The sequence below is a fragment of the Trichomycterus rosablanca genome, chromosome 7, assembly GCF_030014385.1.
Source record: "Trichomycterus rosablanca isolate fTriRos1 chromosome 7, fTriRos1.hap1, whole genome shotgun sequence".
NCBI classification, from domain to species: Eukaryota; Metazoa; Chordata; class Actinopteri; order Siluriformes; family Trichomycteridae; genus Trichomycterus; species Trichomycterus rosablanca.
In genome coordinates, this window is record NC_085994.1 from 2,231,751 (window position 1) to 2,243,249 (window position 11,499).

At 42.4% G+C, this 11,499-nt stretch overlaps 1 protein-coding gene across 1 annotated transcript in view; it reads left to right on the plus strand.

The window, feature by feature from the left end:
* rorca (RAR-related orphan receptor C a) overlaps positions 1 to 9,900 on the plus strand; it is a 37,174-nt gene extending 27,274 nt beyond the window's left edge. The window contains exons 6-10 of the mRNA XM_062998836.1: positions 632 to 764; positions 1,310 to 1,417; positions 3,796 to 3,906; positions 4,840 to 4,952; positions 7,210 to 9,900. Coding sequence (XP_062854906.1) covers positions 632 to 764; positions 1,310 to 1,417; positions 3,796 to 3,906; positions 4,840 to 4,952; positions 7,210 to 7,371 — 627 coding nt within the window. The 3' untranslated portion in view covers positions 7,372 to 9,900. The remainder of the gene's footprint in view (positions 1 to 631; positions 765 to 1,309; positions 1,418 to 3,795; positions 3,907 to 4,839; positions 4,953 to 7,209) is intronic.
* Positions 9,901 to 11,499: the final 1,599 nt, after the last annotated feature.

Below are 11,499 nucleotides of genomic sequence, written 5' to 3' on the forward strand. Positions count from 1 at the left end.
GACACTTGGAGAACATGCAAACTCCACACAGAAAGGACCCGGACCGCCCCACCTGGGGATCGAACCCAGGACCTTCTTGCTGTGAGGCGACAGTGCCGCCCACTTAATGAACTGACTCTTGGTTACTCAATCAATCAGGTCACCAAATTCAGTTTGTAAGCAGTTTAGTTCATTAAAACCCAGCCAGACTTGATTTCAGCAGCTGTCTACTGTAGTTCAACAGAACGAATGAGATTCAAAGAGCTTTACAAGAGCTCCAAAAGTTCTGTGCAGAGATTGAAAAGGTGTTGGATGGACAACCATCTCTTCAGCATTTGATAAGTCAGGCCTTGTTGTTGTAAGAATGGTAAGACGAAGAAAAAGGCACGACAGTCTGTCTAAAGTTTGCTGAATGGAGACAAAAGCTGAGCTTTGAGGCAAAACAGCAAACAGTGTGTGATAAAAAACAGGCACAACATTCAAAATCAAATCCACAACAGGGAGCAAAAAGTCAAGGGGTGTAAATACTTTTTAATCCGCTGGGCATAAACACAAACTAAGAAAGGAAGAAAAAGATCCCACTTGTGTGCTGAAATTTGTGCTACAGCTGAAGTTCCTGATAATTTTTTACTCTGTTTTGGTCGTTGTGCAGCCGATGGAAATGATGTGGCAGCAGTGTGTGGTTCACCTCACCAACGCCATCCAGTACGTGGTGGAATTTGCTAAACGCATCACAGGATTTATGGAGCTTTGTCAGAACGACCAGATCGTCCTTCTCAAAGCAGGTATACACACTTACACACACTTACACACACATGCATACACTGATCAGCCATAACATTAAACAGTATTTAAAAACTCCAGCAGCGCTGCTATGTCTGATCCACTCATACCAGCACAACACACACTAACACACCACCACCATGTCAGTGTCACTGCAGTGCTGAGAATCATCCACAACCTAAATAATACCTGCTCTGTGGGGGTCCTGACCATTGAAGAACAGCATGAAAGGGAGCTAACAAAGCATGCAGAGAAACAGATGGACTACAGTCAGTAATTGTAGAACTAGAAAGTGCTTCTATATGGTAAGTGGAGCTGATAAAATCAGGTATGCAGACCAGAATGATCTGCAGTGGCGAAACCTTATATATTAAAGTAAAACGTGATTATTTTTGCTCTGTTTTTGGTTTAATCCAGTCTTTTTTATTTCTGTAATTGAGTTCATTTACTTGATCTGTGACACAGGCATCAGTGTGTTTAAATAAATGCACATTTAAATGTTTAAACCCAGAACAGTATCAATAGAATTGTTTTTGTGTGTTTTCAGGTTGTCTGAGTGTGTTGTTAATTCGGATGTGTCGAGCCTATAACCCCAGTAACCACACGCTGCTGTTCGACGGCAAGTCTGCGAATGTTCAGCTCTTCAAAGCTCTGGGTATGTCATGTTATGTAAGAATATTTTGTAACAGGGCGTGGCGCGGCTTCACCGGCCCGACCGGTGTGTCGTTCCTTTTAATGACCCTGTAGGGTTTTTACTGGCTATTAAAACCTGTACTCTGTAATTGACCTTAATTGCACTATCAGTAATGAGTTACTGTTAATTGGCCTCGTCGTGCTTGTATTTGATCCGAGTGTAAAATCTGACACCGTCCACATTCTGTACTGTCTGACACGCCTAGAGGATGAAAAACTGCATGCCAAAAGCTGCATGTGGGGTGAAGTAATGATACGTTTCATAACATGTACATGTGGTGTAACAAAGGCGTGGATTCAGGCACAAGTAAATAAACAAACACTGAACTGTAATAGGATCTGTAATAATAATAAACTTTACGATATTGAACACCTTCGTACATGTAATAGTAAAAGTGGTTCACTTTCTCTACTGCTGCAGACCTCCACTGCTGACTGATAGATAGATAGATAGACAGACAGACAGACAGACAAACGGATAGATAGATAGATAGATAGATAGATAGATAGATAGATAGATAGATAGATAGATAGATAGATAGATAGACAGACAGATACAGTGGGGCCGAAAAGTATTTAGTCAGCCACTGATTGTGCAGGTTCTCCTACTGAGAAAGATGAGAGAGGTCTGTAATTTTCATCATAGCTACACTTCAACTATGAGTGACAAAATGAGAAAAAAAATCCAGGAAATCACATTGTAGGATTTTTAAAGAATTTATTTGTAAATTATGGTGGAAAATAAGTATTTGGTCAATAACAAAAGTTCAACTCAATACTTTGTAACATAACCTTTGTTGGCAATGACAGAGGTGAAACGTTTCCTGTAAGTCTTCACCAGGTTTGCACACACTGTAGCTGCTATTTTGGCCCATTCCTCCATGCAGATCTCCTCTAGAGCAGTGATGTTTTGGGGCTGTCGCTGGGCAACACGGACTCCACAAATTTTCTATAAGGTTGAGGTCTGGAGACTGGCTAGGCCACTCCAGGACCTTGAAATGCTTTTTACGGAGCCACTCCTTCGTTGCCCGAGCGGTGTGTTTGGGATCATTGTCATGCTGGAGGACCCAGCCACGTTCCATCTTCAATGCTCTCACTGATGGAAGGAAGTTTTGGCTTAAAATCTCACGATACATGGCCCCGTTCATTCTTCCCTTAACACGGATCAGTCGTCCTGTCCCCTTTGCAGAAAAACAGCCCCAAAGCATGATGTTTCCACCCCCATGCTTCACAGTAGGTATGGTGTTCTTGGGTTCTTCTTCTTCCTCCAAACACGACGAGTTGAGTTTTTACCAAAAAGTTCCATTTTGTTTCATCTGACCACATTATATTCTCCCAATCCTCTTCTGGATCATCCATATGCTCTCTGGCAAACTTCAGACGGGCCTGGACATGTACTGGCTTAAGCAGGGGGACACGCCTGGCACTGCAGGATTTGAGTCCCTCTCGGCGTAGTGTGTTACTGATGGTAGCCTTTGTTACTTTGGTCCCAGCTCTCTGCAGGTCATTCATCAGGTCACTCCGTGTAGTTCTGGGATTTTTGCTCACCGTTCTCATGATCATTTTGACCCCACGGGATGAGATCTTGACCCCAAGGGAGATTATCAATGGTTTTGTATGTCTTCCATTTTCTTACAATTGCTCCCACAGTTGATTTACTCACACCAACCTGCTTGCCTATTGTAGATTCACTCTTCCCAGCCTGGTGCAGGTCTACAATTTTCTTCCTGGTGTCCTTCGACAGCTCTTTGGTCTTGGCCATGGTTGAGTTTGGAGTCTGACTGTTTGAGGCTGTGGACAGGTGTCTTTTATACAGATAACGAGGTCAAACAGGTGCCATTAATACAGGTAACGAGTGGAGGACAGAAGAGCTTCTTAAAGAAGAAGTTACAGGTCTGTGAGAGCCAGAAATCTTGCTTGTTTGTTATTGACCAAATACTTATTTTCCACCATAATTTACAAATAAATTCTTTAAAAATCCTACAATGTGATTTCCTGGATTTTTTTTTTTTCTCATTTTGTCTCTCATAGTTGAAGTGTAGCTATGATGAAAATTACAGACCTCTCTCATCTTTCTAAGTAGGAGAACCTGCACAATCAGTGGCTGACTAAATACTTTTTGGCCCCACTGTAGACAGACAGACAGACAGACAGACAGACAGACAGACAGACAGACAGACAGACAGACAGACAGACAGACAGACAGTTGAATAGACAGAGAAGTAAAAATGAGTAAAAATGTAGATAAATCTGAGCATGACGCCACATTTTACCTTAAGAGTCAAAGTAACAAAAAACTAAAATCTGTCTCTATTTTGAAGTGTTTTCTTTGTCGTTTAGGTTGTGATGATCTGGTGAATGCTGTATATGAACTGGCCAAGTCATTAAGTCGCTTGCAGCTTACAGAAGAGGAAACGGCTCTGTTCAGCGCCACCATCCTGTTCTCTCCGGGTACTGCGTTGTATTTCATTCACTTTCTCATTTAAAGTATTTTGTTTGGGCAAAAAAGCTGTGATCTGGAAGACTGAGGTCACGGACCTTGTACGTACACTGATTTTGGGGTTGCAAACAGCAATACAAAAATAAGAAGAGCGACTGTTGTTTTAGCTAAACAGATCACACAGGTCACTATTTTAATACGGTCTGTTTTTGCAAAGAGATGTAACAGAGAGAAATGAAAAGAAAATAATAATATGGGGGAAGGAAAAAGAAAAGGACATGATTGGCTACGATTGGCTCTGAAAAGGCAGTTGTAGCCTAGTGGTTAAGGTACTGGACTAGTAATCCAAAGGTTGCTGGTTCAAGCCCCACCACTGACAGGTTGCCACTGTTGTGCCCTTGAGTAAGGTCCTTAACCCTCAATTGCTTAGACAGTATACTGTCACAGTACTGTATGTCGCTTTGGATAAAAGCGTCTGCTAAATGTAAAAAATGTAAATGAAAGGGTGGGGTGGGTGGCCAAACAACCTGACTGTGACCCTGTGTGCGAAGCAAGAGCCCTGATTTGAACCCAAATTAATGCATTTAGGATGAATTGGAACAATTGTGTGCTAGGTCTTCAACCGACATTGAGATGGGCTAATGCCTATGGATTTAAAATCGGATGTCCAACAAGCTCAATGGTGTACACATTTATCAATATAGATTTTTAATGATTGCAAAATGGTGAACGTTTCTACAGACACAATGAGACAAAATTGTATGACCAGCATGAATGACTAAATGACTATCATGGTATTATAATGTAGTTGAGAGATCACAACATGATTTGCTGCTGTAGTTGATGTTGGGGGTAGAAACAGGTTTATTAACGTAAAAGTGAAACTCATGAGATTTACGTTTTTTAAGTTTTAAAATATTATATATTTTTTACTCTGCTCACAGATCTGCCGTGGCTTACAGACCGGCTGCAGGTTCAAAAGCTGCAGGAGAAAGTTTACCAGGCGCTGAACCGCTGTCTGAACAGAGGAAGCTCCAACGAGCAGAAACTCAACAAGGTGCAGCTTCGTATTTCATCCTAACATACAGTCTGAGTGGGTCTGAGTGGGTCTGAGTGAGTGGGTTATTAATTAGGTGAGTGTGGGTGAGTTTTTCCTATTGGGTGAGTGGAGCAGTGATGGCTTAGTGAGTAATGCCTGGTTCACACTACACGATTTTTGCCCTGATTTTCACTCGGCGGCTGGTCGGTGCTAGATTTGCCGGCTCAGGAGCAACTCGGCATTTGCTCAGCGATCGAAACTCGGTTCTTAATCGCTATGTGTGAACTATCCAACAACTTGATCCGAGCGGCTCACCGAGCGCTCGGTGACCGGATCGAGATATCTAGCATGTCAGATGAGTGTTTCCTGACTGGCAATGAGTGCTGTGTCAAACAGCCAATGAGAACGCAAGATACAGCGTGAGAAGAAACGCAGGGGAGGAGTGTAAAAGGCTGTACAGGGGCGTAATATAGTTTATATCATAATACACAGGTGTTACACACAAGTTTTACAGTATTTCTGACCTTATCGTTCTCTACAAAACACCCACGCTGCATTGCAAAAATATTTATTAACCTCCAACTCACTACAGAACAATCCAAGCCAAATCCACTAAGATTCATTTATTTTTTCTCTTTGTTTTTACGTGCACAAACTTTGATCGCTCGCTACTTGTGCATTTTAGGACGTGGTATCATTAAACCTTTCGTCACATCTTGCGTTTGTTTTCGCAACAAAACGATATTTGGGAGAGCAGAGAAGCTCGCCTGCGATTCCAGTTGGTGATAGACGGTGTAGTGTGTGACCCCCTATCGCCGATCAGTCAGTGATTGTAGTGTGAAATATACACCGACTGAAAGACTCCCGAGTGCAAAAGATTCAGTCGTGTAGTGTGAACTGTACAGCGACCCGGCAAATCAGAAAGTCGTGTAGTGTGAACTTGGCATAAGGTACCGAACTAGTAATCAGAAGGTTGCCGGTTCACACCCCACCATTGTGAAGTTGCCACCGTAGGCCTCTGAGCAAAGCCCTTGACCCTCAATTGCTCAAACTGTATTTAGTCATAATTGTAAGCCACTTTGTGATTGGAGAGAGTGATTCAGGGTGAATGAGTAAGTGATCGGGTGGGTAAATGAATTAAGTGGGTGAGTGAGTGTGCTATTTGTTAAGTTTGTGATTGGATGAGTGAGTGTGGGTGAGTTTGTTATTGGGTGAGTTAAGGTGAGTGAGTGAGTGGGTATATGATTTGGGTGGGCAAGTAAGTGATTGAGTGCTTTTGGTGAGGGTAATAAAGTGACTTTTGTTAATCAAAAGGTAAACTGAAAAATACTTAAGAGCTACAAAGCCTTGACAAGCCACTCCAGGATGAGGAAACTTGCTTCCTAAAATCCAAATCCAGTTTCACAGCTGACTAATCACCGTAGTGTATTTTTTTCTCACAACATCATGCAAATTTTAAGGTGGAATGAAACAGTTCAGGGTTTTTGTGAAACAATAAGAAGACCTAGTGACCCGCCCTGCTCCCTACTACCTACCTGATCAGCTGCCTCAGTAGAGAGGATCTAATAACACATGGAGCTCATAATCAGATTATATAGACGCTCTACTTACACAGAGATTATGTCGATTACGTCACCACAGTTTTAGCTTACTAAGCTAACACAGTTAGCCTCAGGCCGTTTAAATTAATAGACTGAGGCGGCACAACCCGCTAGCACGCCAGCTAACGTCTCCCTCCGTGTACCAAAAACGGTTAAACTGTCCCTGACGAGTCCGAATTTACAAATAAACCACACTTGTGCACCTTTATACAGATTAAACATCAATGAGAATTTATTTACATTTGACAAGAACTCAGTTGGTTGCTCCGCATTCAATTAGTCAGATCATCACTCAGAATTAAGGCGTCACAGTAGGAGCATTTCAAGGAATCTAGGAATTTAGACACGCCCTCTTCTCACACAGAGAAGAACACAGTTTTCACATGGACCCAAAATCGCATCCAGAGCAAAACGGTTTTGCCGTGTATCAGTTAAATGCTACGCATGTCTATAAAATGACAATGTGGAACATTGCTGGTGTTTTTGGTGCAAACAAAGTTACAGCTCTGCAACATGCCTTGAATTTAGGCAACAGAAAATAAAAACAGGCAGTGGTAGCTCCTTGGTTAGGGTGCTAAAACAGACCAAGCTTCAGAGGTGAAATCTCTTCTGACGGCTCAAAACAGGAAAGTAAAACCTTCTTCCATTGTTTCTTCTGTCTCATCATGTTTTAGATGCTGGCTAAGCTGCCGGTGATCAAGTCCATCTGCATCCTGCACATCGACAAGCTGGAATTCTTCCGTGTTCTTCACCCTGAAACGGCGTACAGCTTTCCTCCACTCTACAGAGAGGTGTTCGTGAGCGACGGCACCTTCCCCGACTCCGGCGGGAGCTAAACGACAGGCTGGACCCGGGCTGGTGCTCAGGAGAGGACGACTGGATGTAAGACTGAACTAGAGAGAGGAAGACGTAGGGATGAAACGAGGAAGAGGAAGATAACATGCCAGCAGCTCACTGACAATCTGCACTGGACACTTTAGGACTCAGAATCCCACAATTCCTTTCTACAAGCACATTTCTTTTTGGGTTCTAGCGGTGTGGTACCGGCTGTACAGGGGCAGGTTTGTAGGGTCGTTCTAGTTGCTTGGAAGAATATACTGATACTGTGATTCCTGAGAAGAAAATACAGAGGGTTCAAAAGTATTTGCACCCTTTCTGATTGCTACTGTTATTGCATATTTGTCACATTGAACCATGGCAGATCATTAAACTTAAGTTGGTTTAAGATGCCCAGGTGGCGCAACAGTAAATAACACTAACCCATGACCACTAGGACACAAGGTTCGAATCCCCAGTGGTGCCATCGGCCAGTCTGGTGTCTGTAGACATGCAGACGTGATTGGCTGTGTCTGAGGGGGGGTGTTTGAGGCGCCACAATGGATTGGCGTCCTATCCTGGGTGTGTTACTGCATTGTATCCAGTGATTTCAAGGAAATCAGACCCACTGTGACCCTGACCAGGATAAAGCGGTGGGAAATTTGGTTATCGCGTGTTTATTCTTTTTGAAGTAAAAGAAGAAGCTTTATGAATGGACACTAGTGGACGGGTGGTGCAGCCTCAGGGACGAGACAGAATGATGCTTCATTTCTAACCATCAGTGATTTTATATTGACTAAGGGACCATTATAGTGACATAGTTTAGCATTTATCATGTTAATCAATGCCCTCAAGTCATCTCACCTTACCCTAAATCCCCACACCCCTCTTCCCTGATCTTTAGTGGGACGCTTCTCCATCGCAGAGCTGCGAGGAAGACTATTATTATTCATTAAAAATAACTTTTTATTACGGCTCTTCTCAATCAGGAGTGGAGGTTAGCATTGGTACAGGGGATGTGTAATGCAATCAGGGTAATTTGACACGACTAGATTACTAGATAGTTAAAAATTATTGCTCCATAAAAATAAATCATATGTAAATAAAAGGTGTAAGAATGTAGATTTTATAAATATTTAATTGTATCTTTTGTACACCGACCAGGCATAGCATTATGACCACAGACAGGTGAAGTGAATAACACTGATTATCTCTGAAGATATATTAGGCAGCAAGTGAACATTTTATCCTCAAAGTTGATGTTAGAAGCAGGAAAAATGGACGAACGTGAGGATCTGAGCGAGTTTGACGAGGGCCAAATTGTGATGGCTAGACGACTGGGTCAGAGCATCTCCAAACCTGCAGCTCTTGTGGGGTCTGCAGTGGTCAGTATCTATCAAAAGTGCTCCAAGGAAGGAACAGTGGTAAACCGGCGACAGGGTCATGGGCGGCATGTGGGGAGTGAAGGCTGGCCCGTACTGTAGCTCAAACTGCTGAAGAAGTTCATGCTGGTTCTGATAGAAAGGTGTCAGAATACACAGTGCAGCACTGTTTGTTGTGTATGGGGCAGCAAAAGGGGGACCAACACAATATTAATATCGGTGTATATATCATACAGATAAAAAAGATGGAACGTTTGTTCCTAGTACCATACCTCAGCAGTTAAGGTACTCGACTAGTAGTCAGAAGTTCAAGCTGCCATTGTTGGGCTCCTGAGCAAGACTCTCAACCCTCAATTACTCGAGTTGTATTTAATGATAATTGTAAGTCGCTGTGGATAAAATGCTGTAAATGTAAAGTAAATGCATCTTTGTTACTCCAGAAGTTACAGTGAGGTATAAAAAGTTTCCACAGTATCTGTTTTAAATGCATTTCCATTCATTTTCCCTCCCAATCTAGTTGTATCTAATCTACCTGTACATGCACTCCTGACCAAGTAGTCGACCACTTCCTTTCACCTGCACCAGGTATCTAGCACAAAGAGTCACCAGCCGATCTCCATCATCCCCCGTCTCTGTGCAGTTCCATCCATCAGCCAGCAGAGGTCTAAACTGCAGCAGTTAGGACCGTGGTGGGCAAACTACGGCCCGCGTTAGTCTACGTTAGTTTATTAGTTAGTCTGTTTAATCCAGCCCGCTGAGTATTTACAAAATTTTCCTATAACCCCATTAATATCACCTTTTTCCTGCACTACCCTGCGTTTCAATTGATTCCACTAGATGGCGCACGCCAAACACTACCGACCTTTGCTAAAGCCGAGTCTATCTGGTCTACACACAGATATTCATTCGTCACATCTGCCATCGCACTGAGCTTTGGTACCCCTCTGGAGTCGCCTATCGCGCCAGCGTGATCTAACCACTCGGCTGGTTCAAAACGTCACACATAAACCATGAACTTATGTCGAAAGTGCTGCTTTAAACGCTGAAGTGGTTTTGTTTAGTGAGTGATACACCAAGTAGAAACACCAAGCAGAAACAATGATAAAACAATAAAAAATACATAAAAATCACATTCACACATGTGTAAACGTGCAGATAATGGGGTGAGTCTGGCATTTCATTTATATTCAAAAATTCATCCTTTAATCATGAAAATAAAGGTTCGAATGTCACCAAAATTCTATACACTGGCAAAAAAGGGTGACCAACAACACTGTTCCCATTGAAACTGAAAAAGAGAGATAGATAGATAGATAGATAGATAGATAGATAGATAGATAGATAGATAGATAGATAGACAGACAGACAGACAGACAGACAGACAGACAGACAGACAGACAGACACAGATAGATAGATAGATACTTTATTGATCCCGAAGGAAATTAGAGTCCCAGTAGCATTGTACATCAAATCAAATACACACTATGAAGAAAAAAATTACAACAATATAAATTCGAAAAAGTACAAACACTTTTGACAGATTGAGTGTAACCTGAGTTACTGCATAGCTACAGAGCAGCTATTAATGATGAGGATTGAGTGTAAATAAACAGAGTAACCAATGGAATGGAATCAAAAAGTGCAGGAGGGTGTAGTTCCAAGTATATAGTATATGGTACAGATTAAATATACAGTAGATTAAATATAGCCATAACTTCATGTACATTAGCGTACATGTGCATGTGTATGAATATACTTAGGTACACATATACAGTATATACGCTCAGTCCTTAGTGATCACCCGTTGTCCACGAATGCTGGAGTTATAGAGCCTAATGGCTCTGGGGACGAATGACCTTTTTAATCTGTCTGTGGAGCAGCTCAGTGACAGCAGTCCGTCACTGAACATACTCCTCTGTTTTATAATAACAGTGTGCAGGGGTGGTTCACATTGTCCATGATGGAGTGAAGTTTGCTTAGTGGCAATCTTTACTTCTTAGATTTCACACGAGTTTCACATGTAATTTATATTAGTTCCAAAGCCCCTCACCCCCGCACCCACTCAAATTTTAAAACCCAGTGAGCCGAGAAGTTTGCCCACCCCTGAGTTAGGAGAATCCTCTCCGCCACCCCCACCCTCTGGCACTTGGACGAGCCAGTCGTTGTCCGTACAGTCAGCTCTGGTGTGCTAGTTTTACCACTCCGAGACTTGAGCTGCACTATTTGTTAACATGGCCCAAAGGGCAGACATGGCGTTAAAAACTAAACACTAAACTAAACTAAACTGCACTATATGTTTATATTTTTAAATGCCCCTTAAAATGTCCTTTATTTATGAGAAGAAAAACATAAAACAAACCAGAAAAGGTCCAGTCATGTCACTATGTATGAATTGGTTGAGAAACTGTTTTCCCTCAGTCTGCAGTGATTTTTCTTTTACTTATAACCCTTTGACGTCCTAGTTTATACGACCACATTGATTCATGGGAGTCATTTTGCGTAATACAGACAGTGAAATTACAGGTCTGGCTTTCTTGGCCCTTTTAAGGTAAAAATAACGTCATTTTAAAGGCTCTGGCATTAGAAATGACACTATTAATGGGTTGCTGAGGCTGGGCGGCACGGTGGCTGAGTGGGTAGCACTGTCGCCTAACATCAAGAAGATCCTGGGTTCGATCCCCAGGTGGTCCGGGTCCTTTCTGTGCGGAGTTTGCATGTTCTCTCCGTGTCTGCGTGGGTTTCCTCCCACAGTCCACAAACATGCA